At 44.4% G+C, this 16424-nt stretch overlaps 1 protein-coding gene across 2 annotated transcripts in view; it reads left to right on the top strand.

The window, feature by feature from the left end:
* SATB1 (SATB homeobox 1) overlaps nt 1-16424 on the top strand; it is a 100170-nt gene that overhangs the window by 13617 nt on the left and 70129 nt on the right. The window contains exons 1-5 of one of the 2 annotated variants that reach the window (XM_072946845.1): nt 6574-7581; nt 10315-10549; nt 14189-14365; nt 15148-15274; nt 16048-16171. In XM_072946845.1, the coding sequence (XP_072802946.1) occupies nt 10339-10549; nt 14189-14365; nt 15148-15274; nt 16048-16171 (639 nt within the window). In that variant the 5' untranslated portion in view covers nt 6574-7581; nt 10315-10338. Of the gene's footprint in view, nt 1-6573; nt 7582-10314; nt 10550-14188; nt 14366-15147; nt 15275-16047; nt 16172-16424 lie in introns of those variants that run through there. The other variant, XM_072946906.1, reaches the window with a different exon arrangement.

Below are 16424 nucleotides of genomic sequence, written 5' to 3'. Positions count from 1 at the left end.
ATAAGCACTCACTCCTACAGCGATGGCAGGCACTGGGAGAGACTTCAGGGACACAGACCTAAGTCCATCCTTAGGATCTGGACAGACTCACAGCTGGGAGGGGCAGACGTGTGCATATGAAGTGCCTGCCCCGCTGCAGGACGGCGGTGGGATGGGGCATCGGGGGGGAAGTAATCGCTGGAGAAGGCTTTGGACAGAAGAGGTGCAATCAAGCTGCAAGTTAAAGGATGTGGCAGAAGGGAGGTCCCCAGGTGAGAAGACGGAGGGAGGGCACCTAGAAGCAATGGGGTAAAAAATAAGGCAACCTGGATCGCTTCAGTACTTTGGTGGTGATAACTACGTGGAGGACTTAGTAGAAACTGCAGGACCCCTGCCCTCTCCCTACTCAGTTTTGGATCTGGATCTAGAGCGAGCTACTGATTTTTGATGGAATTATTACCATTGTGTTTTGTCAAGGTTACGACCCAAACTGACATGTATAGAATGAAAAGTAGCTTTAAAACAAAAATTGTCCAGTAAGTCTTTGCTTAAAAAAAGTTAATATTTCTGGGTAAAAGGCCCAGATAGCACGTGTCGGGTTCTCGAAGCCAACTATAAAGGCTATGCACGCCCCACAGTCAGCTCTCCTCACACTCGCCTAAACATTGGCCTTTCTTTGCTTCGCTTTAATAATGACCTTTATCTATAGAAACCAGAGTCCAAGTGTAATACAACTTGTGACCCCTATGTGTCTGGCTATAACTGAAACTCCACTTATTAGGAAAAAAAGCAGCAAACCCCTTAAGCCCCATATTTAGAGTTCGTCATGATTTCTCCTTTCTCTCTCCTGAAACGTAGTCGAGGCTTTTGCTGTTATTTTCTGCAGGACACCATTATTTGTTTGGTATTTGGATGCCCTCCCAGTTTGAGTAGAGATCTACATTAAAGCTTCGCAAAAAAGCCATTTCTAATGGCAACCTGTGCGTATTTAATGTGGGGATGAGAGTCAGGGTGGGGAATGAGTCTGTGGTTTTTAGCTTCACCTGCGAGCTAGCTCAGTGTTCATGGAAAGCAGCTTTTGGGGTAAACGCATATTATTCCAAATGCACTGTAGGACCCTTTCACACACAGACATGTCTAGCAAGTTGTCTTCAGTTTGCGTGCAGTGGCACCAAAGCCTCGTGCCACGCAGCTTGATTGACAGACCTACCAGCTTTTTCTAAAATGGAAAATGACTTCAATTTGGACATCATTAGAATGTCTGAAAGCCATTCAGCACCTCTTAGACTCTTCCTGGCTAGGTCCAGGATTTACTGAGTTGTCTTTTAGATAAGTGCTGTCCTATAGAACTTTCTGTGGTGGTGGAAGTGTTCTGTCATCTACACCATCCCATAGGAGAGCCACAAGCCCCAGGGGGCTCCTGAACACTTGAAATGTGACAAATTTTATTGAATTCCAGTTAATTCCGATTTAAATGATACAGCCACTTGCCCCACTGTTAACCTCATCTCACTTCTGAAACCTCTGAAAGGAGCTGTCTTCGCAGTTAGCCGTGGAAGTGGGTTGCATGGGAGACTGTGAGCTTTGTGCTCTCACTTTGCAAGGATGCTGTATGAATTCCTGGGAATACGGCAGTGAGCAAGGCGCAGCCTCTGCTCTTACGTGGGTTACAGTCTAGCATGGGAGATATTTTATGAAGCCAGCAGTCATCCAAATTGTTCACTGACGATGACTGTGACAGAGAAGAAGGAACAGAGGCTATGGGACCATACCTTTGTGTAAGATTACTCAGAAAATTTAATCGGAGCTCTGTTGATTCACTAAAGGAGGAAAGCATGAAGCAGCTTCCCCTCCTCAAGTTCAAGGCTAGGTCAGGCTGGCTGCAGGACCCAGGGCCAGCAGAGTAGGGCAGCTACCCTGGGCCAAGCCCCCGTGACCTCCAGAGAGGTGGGGGTCTGTCTGATTCTGCTGCATGCGTGCACACACACACTGCAAACTTCTGAACCTGATCAAACAGATCCTCTGTGAAGCGAGGCAGTTGTGATGATGTCAGTCACAGATAAGACGTGAGAAGAAGGGTGCAAATGTTTACAGGATATTGCATTTCCTCCCCAATATATGTTTTGACAAAGTCGTTTGGGCTCCAGCCCCAGTTTTTTCCCCCTCTCTGCTCTGACAAATTTGTATTTGGTCCATTCAAGAAACGCTGTGGGAATCAGTCCTGACATCCCAGACAGACAAAATGAGACACATGACAGTAGAACATATGGCTCAAATAGACATCCTTATATGGCCAACACAGACCGGATTCCCAGAAATTCATATATGGAAAACGCCACCTGCAGCTACAGCCAAAAAAACAAAGAGTTGACGCGACAAAAAGAGCAATATGCTACGTAAAATGTGCTGCTTTAAGAGGGTAGAGAGATAGCCAACAGTATTTGAATTTAAAAAGATGGAACAAAAAAAAAATGTCCTTAGAAAGTGCTCTGGTGGTAAGCATAGCTTTGCTCACACAGTCACTGGCGGATCTGCCACATCTTAAAAGCGTTCAAATTCTAAATGCTTTCTCTGTTTATTACCAACGTATGTGCTATTCAGAACACTGAATGTGTTTTAATGCTGTCGGATATCTGCCTGCATACTTATCTTAATACGGTGCCATCTGAAACGTGCAGTAGTCCTTTTATTATTATGTTCCCCCCCTAAAATCTTGTGTATGTGTTATAGTATTTTCCCTTTGCTACCTTTGTGTAGCCAGTCTAAATGCCTTGTCCTGTGATAAAAAATTGATGCACTCTTGTTTTCACTGTACATCCACATGTTAAATAGTTCATGTAAGTGATTTGCAATATTTCACTTTCTGGAGGTTTTCTATTTTTGATAGCTAGATTTCTAATTTTTTTAAACTTTTTTTTCCAATACTTGCGTGCATCTTTATTGCCAGATATAAGATGCCTGTGTAGAATAAATGGATGTTTTTCCGCCTCCAATGTGATAGTTTATTTTCACGTATGTCTAGAAGGGTGGTATTTTCCTAATTACCTTTCTTTTCTTCTTCTTTGTTTTAACCTGGATTCATACTGGCCAGTGCTCAGTGGTATTCTAAAGGGGTAAATAATATATAGGAAGTTGATCAGTGTACTGTAGCACTTGGAGGGCATAAACCTCTGTGCCAATTTCCTTATGTCATTTCTTACAGAGTTCTGAAATAAAGAATGTGCTTGAGGAAAATGAGTATCTATATGTGATTAATAGATTTATAATTGTACTATATCATTATTTTATAATAAAGCCATTATTTGATGCCTGTATCCTCATTTATTCTGTTTATCATTTTCCAAGGCCATATCCATCCTTTTACATCCTTTTACTTTTTTTATGTTTGACAATTAGTTTGTAATTCCTCGGTGAAAAGTGCTCTTCAAATTTAAAGATTAATATTTTAATCCTCATGTTATATTAGCATTGGCCAGGTCATTCGGAGGCTGAGGCAATCAGGAAGTTTTTTTTGTCTTAATTTTTTGTGTAAATAATGGGATAAACATCATTTACAATATTTTATTCCAATGTCTCTTAATCTTGATATTTCCAGTAACCATTTTTCAGTCTTTGCTCTTTGCTCAAATTTCATTTTGCCCAACAACTTTCTTCTCTTTTTCTTTTTTCTTTTTCTTTATAAAAAAACATTCAACTTGAGTTGAATTTGCATGGGTACATGATTTTTTGGTAGTCCACTTTAATTTTTCTCTACTTTTAAATTTTGCTATTGTTTGTAAATGTGTACGGTGTGGTACTAGAATGCATTGTCCCTACTGAAAATCAGGCAGGTTTCAGAGAAAAGAGTGAGGCATCACCAAGCTGAAGCGACTGAAATATTCACCTTGGAAAGTCCCAACTTAACCTATCTTATTGCCAAAATCATTGTCATGATAAAGGTAACTGATTGCTATCCATGTTTTTTAAATACCAGATATCTTCAAAAAATAAGTGTAAGTCATTCCATCCACAATACCAACTCTTGACACCACTGCTACATTTTGCCACGTTTACATATTTCCTTATTGAGTGTATTTATTATATTTTAATTAAAATATCCTCCTCCGTGCTTCTTCACATTTCAACTTTTAAAAATATGGTTATCACTTGGACTTTTTTTTAGTAATGATTGCCTTATATTTATTTTCTTGTTTTCGATGCTGTGTTTTGTGTTTTATCACATCCGTTCTTTTGCTCTAGGCTTGGGTTTGTATGTGCCAAGATTCACTGTTGCCTTCCTGGATTTTTGACTAACCTTTATGGTTTGTGGGTGAAACGTGGGTGCCATTAGAGTGATCTGTTTTCACTGTGTTTCTCCTGAACGTGTCCTCCCCAGGAGGTCATTATTTCCGGTACTTTATCTTCTGCTTTACCTTTTTCTGGTCTTAGATTTCTAATGCACAGTGTCTAAGAGTGAGTGGGTAGCTTTCAAGAGCGTAATTTGCACATTTCCCTCTTATCTCAGTACTTGCACTAACTTGTTGCTTTTTTATGTGTAACAAAATGCTTATCTGACTGATTTTTCTCTTTTCCCTCCTAGTGTATTCTGAAAAATAATTCTTATAACATTTTTGTTTTTGTTTCACGATTAACTTGCCTTCGGGGTTCTAAAATGTTCCTACTGAAACATAAGCGATAAACCCCGCATCTCTATTTTGAGCCAGACGGCAAGGTTCTTCATTTTTGTAGGAACTATGTTTAATAAATTATTTAAATAGGACGAGCATACTTGTGTGCCAATGACCATTTACCTACCCGGGTAATTTCTTTAGCTTACATAAATATGTTTTGCGGGTGTACTTGCCCACCCCAACTTTCCTCTCTCTCACCCGGTGTAAATTAAGAATGGTGGCATCTTTCCCTTTGTCAGGTTTCTTTCAAGTGACCCAAATTTTGTCTCACTCGGCCACTGTGGGCCATGTCCTTCTTCCTCCAACGTGTTCTCCGGCTCACAAGTGAGGGAGTTTTGAATCTCCCTCTGACTCGTACAGAAAGGCTTACTCATCTTTTTTGAACGTTGGTTCCTAACAGTTTAGGATTTTTACTCCTTTGAGGAGCAGTCTTTGCTAGAGCGTTTCAGGGATCCTGGCCTTTATTCCTCTGCAAACGCTCGTGCACCCTCCGCGCTCCTCCCGAGAGCTGGCCCTCCCAATGGGTCCCCTCCGGCCACTTCCTGAAGTCCCCCTACCCCGGCCCTCGGCGCCTGTCACCTGCCGCCCGGGACCTTCTCCTGCGGGCCGGTGCGCCCTGCCTGCTTCGCCTGTCCCTCGGGTGCCCGCCCCCGACGCTCCCGACGGATTCCTTTCGGTGGCTTTTGTGGCGCGTGGGTGGCTGGCTAGTTTCCCCCGGCCCTCGCCCCCTCCTCCCCATCACTTTCCTCCCCCGCCTCTCCCCGCCCCGCCGGCCCTGCCCCTCCTCCCGGCCCGCGCCCCCGCGCACACCTGCCCCCGCCGCCCGCGCGCCGCGCCGCCCTCCCCGCCGCGCCCGGCGGCCGCGGCCCGGGCCGCCCCCGCCTCCTCCCCGCGCGCCCTCCCCGCGCGCCCGGCGGCCGGCGCTGGCCCGCGCGCGGCGCCCTGTTATTCTGGGTATTGTGTGTAATGAACGTCGGGCCGCCTCACTCTAATCAAGCTCATTACAAATTCTTGCGCGCCCGGGGCCGGAAACCGTGCGCTCCCCCTCCCCGCACTCATTCACTAGTTACTTGTCTCGCTGCTTTTTAACTCGCCGCCCCCGCCCCCTCCCCCAATCCCGGCCCTCCAGCCCGGGTTTTAATCCCCATCCCTTTTCCGCCTTCTCCTTGCACCCTGCCCCCCCACCCCCACCCCGCCGCCTTCCTCCTCCTCTCCCGCCCCCTCCGCCGCCGCCGCCGCCGCCGCCGCCACTCGCTCGCTCGCTCCCGCTCCCCGGACGCGGCGGCGGAGCCGGCCCCGCTGGGGAAGGGATCGGGGCGGCGGCGGGCGGCCCGGAGGAGGCTGCGTGCTCGGGGCTGGGGCTGCGAGCGGGCTGATTGTGTATTAAAATGAGGAGGAGGAAGAAGAGGCAGCCACAGCGGCGGCGGCGGCGGCAGCAGCAGCAGCGGCGGCAGCAGCGGCGCGGAGGGCTGCAGCCCGGGCGGACGCGCGGGGCCGAGCGGGGCGCGGCGGCGGCGGCGGCCACCGCGGCCGGGAGGAGTCGGCTCCGAATTTGATGGGGGCAGAGCCGGCGGCGAGGGGGAGAGCGGAGCGGCCCCGTCCGGGGCCCGGCGCCCGCCCGCACGCACACACACCGCCGCGCGCGCGCCGCTCCCGGGGCCACCCGGCCACCGCCGGCCTCGTCGCCACCGCCGCAGCCGCGGCCGCCCTCTAGCCCGCCCGGGGGCCCAGGCGACTCCGGGGGGCGCCCCCACCCCCTCTTTGCTTTCGGGAAACTCCTGCTCAGTTTTGCCGGGGTTTCTGGCTTTCTTTTCCCCCAAGTCCCAGTGCCATTGTGGGGCTCGTTGTTTACCTCGGACTCCGGCTGAGTGAGAGCTCGGCGACTTTTGGGGGGAGGGGGCGGGGAGTCGGTGGCGGCGGAGGCGGCTGGGGTGCCTTCCGATCCCCCCTCTCCTCCCCCCAGCCCTCTTTCTCTGCCTCACTCTCTCGGCTCCCCAGACGCTCGCAGCCCCGCGTCCATGGGCAGGGAGGGGGTCCTCGGGGCTGTCGTCAGCGAGGGCCGAATCAAAAGTGGCATTTTAGTGCCTTGCCGGGGCTTTTTCCGCGACCTTCTGCCCCCCACCCTCTCGGCCCCCCGGTCGATGCCCTCGTTGGGGGCGCGAGACCGTGGGAAGAAAGTTTAAGGTTTGTTAATATCAGTCGCAATCGTTGGGGAGGGGGCGGGGGCGACCGGAGGCGAGGCGAGCCGGCCTTCCCCTCCCTGCGTTCTCCGGGGTGACTGGAGAATAATATCGCAAGTGACAGCCAGAAGTAGACTTTCTGTCCTCACACCGAAGAACCCCAGCGAGCCGGAGGGAGGGAGGGAAGCCAGGGGACCTTTTTTTTCTGCCTTTCTGGAGACCTTGTCCGCAGTGATTTTTTTTTTTCCTTTTTAAGAATCCTCAGTCACCACCTCGCCTCCCCAGCACCACCACTGTGTACAGCTCCTAACGGGTTTTGCTTTGTTTTTACGATTTCCCCCCACAACGAATCACTTGTCAGATCGATTTTACCTTCTCCCTCCTCCCTGTTTCCCACTCTCTCCTCCTCCCCCATCGAAAACCCCGTTCTCTGAGGTTAGACATTTTACAAACCATATATGTTGTTTTTCGAACTGTGATTTTTTTTTAACCCCCCTCTCCCATGGCTACTCTTCTAGACGTTTATTTCTGCCCTCCCTGCCCTTCCCCCGCTTAGGGGGGCGGGGGTAGGGGAAGAGAAAATAATACAATTTCAGGGGAAGTCGCCTTCAGGTCTGCTGCTTTTTTTTTTTTTTTAAATTAAAAAAAAAAGGACATAGACAACATCAGTCTTGAACTTCTCTTCAAGAACCCGGGCTGCAAAGGAAATCTCCTTTGTTTTTGTTATTTATATGCTGTCAAGTTTTGAAGTGGTGAGTTTCAGGTCGGTTTTGCTAATTTCACTCAGTAAAACTGCAGTGTTTCTGTTTCTAGATAGTACTTTGCTTCTTTGTCTCTTTAAAAGGTCACAGTGAAAGCTTGGCCTGGATCGTGCCGGCCATATGGAATGGATAAGGGCACACGCTCTTTAAATGTGATTATGGGGTGCTCTGGGGGTGAGGGAGGCGATCCAGCAAGGAACTCGTTGAAAAGGCTCCCACACTGCGGAAAAAAAAAAAAGATTCTTGAAACCGGAATTTCGTGCTTTGCTTTTTCTTTTTAAAGGAAGAAATGGCTGTGCCTGATTTCACTGTTTAATTCATTAATTATCCTAGATGGACTTAGTTGACGGACAGGGAAATGGGGTTTTAAGAAAGTAGCCTGCTTTCTGTGTGCCAACCAGACGTTACCGTAAAATGGGTTTTTTTTGGTTTTTTTTTTTTTTAATTGTGACTCAAAGAAACTCTTCAGGCTGGCATCTGTTGAGACCTTAGTTAGTTCCCGAGCTGTCAGTCCAGCAGGCCCCATGGTGGAGGTTGCTCTTCGAGTTCCAAACTGAGGTTTGGTGAACTTAAGCCTTGGGCATAGTTTAACTGAATAAATTGGGTGTTTTATGTGCATGTAATTTTGCTTTATAATGTACAGCTTTTTACAAGATGACCGAGTGTTTAATAGCTGCTTATAGACGGGTATTCAAAGGACAATTTTGCATGACCTGTATGATGTTTTGATTGTCAATACATTAACTAAATTATCATCTATCACTTTCGTTTACTGTACAGCTTTTAATGCTGTTAAGCCTCATGACTCCTTAATATGTTTTGTAGCATTAACTTTGATGCTGTTGTCTGCTCCCCCCTTTTTCGGGGGGGCCTCTTAAATTGCCCTACGGGTTAAGTATTTTCTTTTCAAATCGTATGTTTGAAAATTCATCTTCTGCTGTAGGGTAGGGCAACCAATTTCAGAAAAAGCAGTTGTGTCTGATAATCCACGTGAAGCATTATAAAGAGTGTTTTGAATAAGTTAATAATCACCACTAATTTTGGCTTTAGACTCCAGTTTAATAGAATGGAAAAGAGTCATCTTGATAAAAAGTGGTTAAAAGCGGCACATTTATTGTTAATGAACCTCATAACCAAAAACAGATGGGACCTCGATCAACGGTAAACCTTTAGTCTCAGCGAGCCACCCTGGGGTACGAGGATAAATAGCCATTATTTCTCTAACTTTATAGTTCTTCAATTGGCCTTCTTAGGTTGCTTTTAAACCTACAGATTACCATCGCTCCCCCCTCCCTGATCACCTCTTTCCTTGATTATAATGGACAAAGTAATCTGTGGTTAAACAGAGGGAAAAAATGCTTACAGAAAGGCCATGCTGATAATACAAGCTGGCTTTCAAATCTAGATCTAAATAGCTTCTTCAGTTCAGTGGAATATATATATTTTTAAGTACAAGATATGTTGAATTGCCAGACAGCTGGAGGAAAGTGATAATTATATTCTCTCTGGTTTTTCTAAATATGGTCCCCTCTCCCTTAATATTGGTAAGCTCAGTACTTCAAGTACCAGCAAAGTTCATGAAATAATTCTGCTCACCTGTTCTTATCGGTGCTAGTTAAAACTGTATTTTAGAAGTGACTTTGATAATGTACTAAATAATTCCTTTATTACGAACAGTATGAAAATTGATGTCCAATGTGTAATACAACTGAAAATAATTATCTGTTAATTTTTTCTGAAGTTAATTAAGATGTTGACTTCATTGCCTGCTGAGATTATTTTTGAACACTGGCAATTGTGTTTTACCAAAATTATCAAGATTTTTTTTTTAAAGCGAGCTTAGCAGTTCAATATAATGTGTCTGTTACAAAATAGTTTTTGCTATTTAAATTGTTAACAGTCTTCTGTTACTAATGGACACCTAAATATTAACTCTAAAATATCTGGGTTGTAATCCTTCAGTACCGGGGCTATTTGAAGAAATCCTTCACTTCTATCCATTTGCTTAGGGGTGGAGCGATCCAATCACATGTTTTGAGCCAAGTCTTAACTAAATCTTTCAAACAGGTCACGCAACTCTTTGACACTTTGACAGTAGAAGACTTTTTCTACAAATTAACCTGAAAAGCCAATAGAAAGTTTAAAAAGCAGATGTTTGCTACTTTCTTTTGAGGCAGTGTATACATATATATATTTTTTTTCTTCATAAGAGTTAAACTATATAAAAATACAAGTATGTTCAGCTCTAACTAATATTTTGGGCTATGATTATCTTTCCATCTTTGATTAAAGTGTTGTTACTGTGTTCTGTAATAACGTTTCTCATTTTTAAAAATTGGGACTACATAAATACAATTTGCTTTTTTCTTTTTTGCTATCCTTGTCATAATTTTTGTTCCAGAAGTAAACCCATTTCCCCACACTTAAGTTTTGTTGGTAGGTGACAGATGACCTTTTTGTTCATGTGTGTTGGTGCAGTTTCCACGAATTATTCTGTTATCTTGAATGGAAATATAATGCTGTGATCTAGAAATAGAAGAACATCTGCATTATATTATATATCTAGTTAAGCAATCTTCCAAATACGTTATCTTTGTGGAGAGAAATACGTAGGAATAAAACATTTGCATGATATTACATATACAGAGAGACAGAGAAAGAGAGATGCAGGGACCCCCCACCCACCCAATTATAACGTGTCTCCTTCTTTTTAAATTCTGGCAGGTGATCTTTAGAGAGTAACTGAGTATGGATCATTTGAACGAGGCAACTCAGGGGAAAGAACATTCAGAAATGTCTAACAATGTGAGCGATCCGAAGGGTCCACCAGCCAAGATTGCCCGCCTGGAGCAGAACGGGAGCCCGCTAGGAAGAGGAAGGCTTGGAAGTACAGGTGCAAAAATGCAGGGAGTGCCTTTAAAACACTCGGGCCATCTGATGAAAAGCAACCTTAGGAAAGGTAAATACTTTGGAGCCCAGTCCTGGGAAGCGGCAAGCCCTGCATCCACGCCGGGCTCCTCGTTTTAGGGGATGTCGGGGTGGAGAGGCAGAAAAGGGCTTCGTGCGTCCTTTTCCTTGATTCTCTTTCTGATCTGAAATGAGTTCTATTCCTGGCTGAAGTGTTAGTCACGTTGGAAAGTGTAAACTCGCGTGCTGGAGCAGAGCATCTTACTCCACTGTAGACTGGAATCATTGGACTTTGTGGGTGATAAGGACTGAATTAGATATAATGGTCTCCCTTACACAAGGCTTCCACTGACAAGGTGTTATTGTCATAGAAGGTACGTGGGTGGCTGTTGCTGAAACTAACCCTGATTAAGAATAAAACACTTAAATTGTTCGACTACAAGCGTAGCCTTTTCGTAGGATTACTAGCTGTAAGGCAATTGCACAGATAATGGAAGTCTCCTGTGGTATGATGTAAAAGTTGTGTGATGTCATTTTTTTTTTGGTGATTTGTTTTCTTAAGAGTAAACTCATTATTTAGCAGCCAAAAACCTAGTGACGTTAGTGTTTTCACTTTTGCTGGATATTTTTTGATAAAAGAAGGGCAGATTTTGGCAGGTTTTTAAGGAGAGAGGGTACGTGACTGTGCGATTCCTCCCTGCCTATTTGATACCACGTTGATGAAGTTAAACAACTTGGACCGCATTCAGCACTGTTGTTTCTATAAATCAGGGCCTATGCTGGGAGGCATGTGTGTGCCTTAGAAGGTCTTTATTTGTCTCTGAATAACTGTATAGGATTCAGATTTTCCTTACATTTGCGAAAGCAAAGGCTAAAAATGCCAGCTTGTAGCAACCAAGAATATTAAGTAGATAAAGTTAGAAGGCAGAGGAATTTCATTGTGTGTGATGCATAACATTTATCATACAATCATTTATTTTTTCCTGGGTTTGGTGAAAACAAAGAATATATTGATCCTGAAATGAACAGACACAGCAGTCCGTATTGTTAGATCTTTATCTATTAAAAATGGAAAAACAGCACTTCAGCAAATTCTTTGGCCTCTACTCATGATTACCCTATTTATTGATTGTTTGCCAAGAATGTATGCATCTTAAGAAAGCCAGGGTAAGAGCATTAAAAATATAATTTATTACGGCTTTTCAAACCGAGTGCATTAATATTGTACTGTGAAGCACTGGGGCTCTATAAAAAAGACTTTCTGACGCCTGCAAACATATAAGTTCCATAAATTCCTAAATAGGAGATTTCAGCTGTCTCTGGTATTATGTGATATTTGCACAGCAAACTTTAATGCCAGGACAGTTTTAGACAAGGATTCTACAGACTTCGCTGCTCCTTATGGCAGACGTGCTGTTTACACAGGCTCATAAACCTTCAGCAAAGGCTTCTAAGACTGCCTCCAGGTTTAAATCATGCGGTATTTTTAGCAGTCAGCAGTGACCAGTGCACTCCCCCTTTTTTAATGCTGGAAGGTTACGAAGTTGCTGTAGTTGGAAGTCTCGCCTGACACCCAGATTTAGCAGCTGAATTTGGAATTAAATGATACTGTTGTCACTTTATCAATAGCCACCCTAATTATCTGATAGGGGCCCCCTAAATAGAGCCCAGGATAACCCTTAACGCATTTCCATCATTTGAAAGACCTACGGTTATTTCACAGGTCTAAGCAGCAGCGGAGAGCAGGACACGTCTGTATCTTCCTATAAGAGGAAAAATCAATGCGTATGTTTTTGTCGTGCTGGTAACCCAGCTCTTTGAAGACATCAGGACAGGGGGAGGAGAAACCAAAGTACAGTAATTTCACTTCCTGCCCAAGGGCTTTTTTTTTTTTTTAAGCATTGCATTCATAGTGACGTTTTTAAAATGCAGTTAAATTGTAGAAGGTCCTCTGCTTACTTCGAACAACAAAATGACTCCAGCCTTTTGGTGGTAGTGTTAGTATTTCCTTTTCTTCTTTTTCACCTGCGTGCTTTTTGCTTCACAGGTGCCAGATAAAAATTGTGGCTGGGATGAGAAAGCCTGGCTTAAGAAAAGGGGTTAATGTTGTAATTTGCCTCGGAGGTTTGGCCAGAGTACCTTCAAGCCAAGGAAGAAAGCACAGTGTTGATTTTGCTGTGGTCTCCCCAGGTCGTCTTCTGGCCCCTGATGGGTTCCCTCCCCGGTATAAAACAGCTGAAGGAATGACAGGAGGATTGGCAAGCTCTGGGGCTTGTTTTTCATGCCCAGCCTGTTGGGTACCTCAAATGAGTTTGTGAGCTTTTCTAAGTAAACCTAGAGGGGTTTATTTGTCAGAGCTAGAGTCTCTTGTGAACAGTTCACGAAAGCTGCGCTGGAGAAAGAAATGTAGAGAAATGTAGCTTGTTTTACTGCTGGCTTTGTTTGGCGGAAACACGCAAATAGGGCATTTTTAAAGGGCATCTCTGGAGTCTGGAGGACATCCTGCTTTTTTAGCTCTGCCTGGCCTGCACGAGACATGTTCAGAAGTTGGTTGGATTCTGCGAGTCCACGGGGCAGGGCTGAGAGAGGCATTAATGTTAGAGGACTAATTGGGGACCCTGGGTGCCCTGGTAAAGTAACCCTTGTCATCATTTATGCTAAGGATGACAGTCCCCTGGCAGTGTGCCACTGTACAGTTCAGATGCATCTGCTTTTAACCCTTTTCCGTTTATCATCGGAAGCGTGACGGTGCGCTGCGTAAACACCTTGAGAACTGCTGCATTCCAAGATTTGTTTCTCGAAGCCTCTTTTCTAACAACGGCGTGGCCTGTGTTGGTTAATCGCCTGGCTGCTGGCTTATTACATGGCATTACAGTAAAGAAAGAGAGAACACAGCACATCTCTGCAGATGCCTTTATCCTAAGATGTCCCGATGAAACCAGCTTTCTTTCCTCTCATTTTTATCCCATTTACTATAACAAAGATGGTTCGTTTTAAAGACATACGGCTCCTGGGGTATCTTTTGAGTCAGGTAGAATCAGTGAAGAGCCCTAACAGTAAATCTCATTTATCTGCATTTTGCACATACTGAAATCATGTATTTTGAACATCAGTTTGGTTGAGTTTTGTGTTTCTTTTATGGAATCATTAAAGTCAATATCTTAAAAAAGGAGGCAAATGCTGATCATTTTATCATCCAAGACAATGTGTTTGGACACAAACAGGGAAAGTTGAATGTTAGCAAAAGTGTGTAGGACACGTGAAGGTGGGTCTTCCTAAGACCCTGTAGTCAGTTACACGTGCGCGCCAGGTACCACTCGCAGCTCATCAGACCAGACACTCCTCTCTCGTCAGCCTTATTATTTGATCCAAAAGGTAATTCTGCATTCTCTGATTTGGGGAAATGCACTGTTAAAATTAAAGTAGAGCCCAGGTTACCTTAGGACCCGGTTCACATTCTCTTTGACTATTTCTCTTACAACTTTAAAAAAGGAAAGAAACGTATATGTGTGTGTGTGCGCGCGCCTGCCGGTATTTCTGTGCCCTGTCTGCCTTGGAAACAGTCTCCCCTTCTCTCACTGTTGCAAAGGTTTATTTTTCATGGCGTAGCTCTCCGTCCCGCCCCCACCACCTAAGACTGTGATTCTGAGGATTGTTGGTTTGCGTCTCTTTTGCTCTGTCTCCTTGATAGGGACCATGCTACCAGTTTTCTGCGTGGTGGAACATTATGAAAACGCCATTGAATACGACTGCAAGGAGGAGCACGCAGAATTTGTGTTGGTGAGAAAAGATATGCTTTTCAACCAGCTGATAGAAATGGCACTGCTGTCGCTGGGCTATTCGCACAGCTCTGCTGCCCAGGCCAAAGGTAAATAAGGCATCCATGGGGCTTGGAAAAATTGCTCGGCATCCTTTGTTTACCTTGCAGAGAAAGCCCTGGATATTTTTGTTCAAAGGACTGTAGTCTGTGTGTTCCGTTGGTTCCTGATAGACTGTGGCTTTAAAAAATGGGCTTAATTCAGTTTGGTTTAGTTAACACACATTTTGCTCATGTGGAATGTCGAGGTAGATTTTTTTTTTTAAATTACTTCAGCTGAATCATTAGTATGCTTATTGACCTTAATAATCTGCTCCACTGAGGACCCACAAGGAAGTGAGGAGCGGATTTGAGCAGATGGACTGTTGAGAGTCAATTTGCATTTATGACTGAATATCTAGTTCTGTTTCTTTTATTCTGTTTCTGATGGTTTTATGGGCTGTAAAGTATTTTTCAATGCTGATTCCCATTGCAATAGAGAATCTTATCTAAATCGTAAAGCCATTGAGAACTGGTTCAGCTATGTCTTATTAGAACTTCCCGTAAGTTAGGAAAATGTGGCCCAGGCATAGGTTTTATGGATGGGGTTTTATTTCCAAAATAATAAACAACCCTCCAGTCATTTACATAATTTCCCGATTTGGAAAGCTAAGCTGTGAATATTTTCATTGACCTGCCTTTTAGAGGGAAGGGAATTATTCAGACAGAAATAACAATATTGCTTATGGTGGGGGCAGTGGGGAAAACAAAAAACAAAAAACAAAAAACCTTCGACTAGATGTATGATCTGAAGGGTGCAATCTTTAGTGACACATTCTCTTTATCTGGAATAGGGCTGATCCAGGTTGGAAAGTGGAATCCTGTTCCACTGTCTTATGTGACCGATGCCCCTGATGCTACGGTAGCGGATATGCTCCAGGACGTGTATCATGTGGTCACACTGAAAATTCAGTTACACAGGTGAGTCAGGGCAGCACTTCTCCTGCGGAACATGCTCCTTACCTGATCTTTTGAAACAAAGCATCTCTGGTCAACCTTCAATTGTTATTTACTCTTTGTTTCAGAAAGGTTAATCCCAGTTGATTTTGTGACCTGAACCCCCTTCTGTTTTATCTTCCCAACTTCAATCTATCATTTAGAAGCCACTTTTCCCCCCAACCTGGGTCGATTTGTGCAGGTTATCAAAAGACGAGACTCTTTTTATTTAGTCAATTAAATGATGCCTTACAAGAAGGCATTTTACATAAAGTTTACTTAAGAGAAAAATATTTTTGCATATCATGAACAGTGCCATCTGGGTACGTTTTGTGAAAGAATGCCTTATTCACGATTGCTGAGATCTTATTTATTTTTATATATATATTTATATTCTTTTACCATTTTTATTCGTCTGAGCAGAGTCGTGAAAGGAAAACGGTTACTACGTTAATGGTTTTCACGATGGCTCGTGAGGAAGCAGTACACCTTAAATTGTCTTCCCGAGCGCATCAGAGCAGGGAGGTAGAAGTAACATGAAAAAATAGCCACCACAGGCAGCTGATGTATAATTCATGCATCGATACAGCAGATGTGTTGTATAAAGTAATTAACTAATCGGAACAATCAGGAGACCGAGAGCAATCTCCAGATGCATCTGTTTGATGCGCAAAATGAAATCTGTCTGTCTTAAAGGAATGTTCTGCAGCGGGATGCAATCTTGTCATAATCCCCTCTCTAATCTATGTCTCCAATAGTTGCCCCAAACTCGAAGACCTGCCTCCCGAACAGTGGTCGCACACCACTGTCAGGAACGCGCTGAAGGACTTACTGAAGGATATGAACCAGAGTTCCTTGGCCAAGGAGTGCCCCCTTTCACAGGTATTTGGCATCTCTCAGAGTTGATAATACACCATCGTGGGCGGCCCTGGTTTGAGGTGCGAGGGGGTTCCGTAGCCTAAAGCAACTGGTATCCAAAGCAAGGTTCTCTCCCAAGTGCGAAGTGGCTTGACCACTGGGGCCTTTGAAAAATATGCCTGATTCATTCTGCACAGAGAGCCTTCACTCATTTTCTTCCTTGGGGAAAAGAGCGAAGGAGAGACAGCCCAGCACAACCCTGTGCTAGCTTTAGGTT

The sequence above is a fragment of the Vicugna pacos genome, chromosome 1 (genome assembly GCF_048564905.1).
Source record: "Vicugna pacos chromosome 1, VicPac4, whole genome shotgun sequence".
NCBI classification, from domain to species: domain Eukaryota; kingdom Metazoa; phylum Chordata; class Mammalia; order Artiodactyla; family Camelidae; genus Vicugna; species Vicugna pacos.
This window is presented reverse-complemented; position numbering and strand designations above follow the sequence as displayed.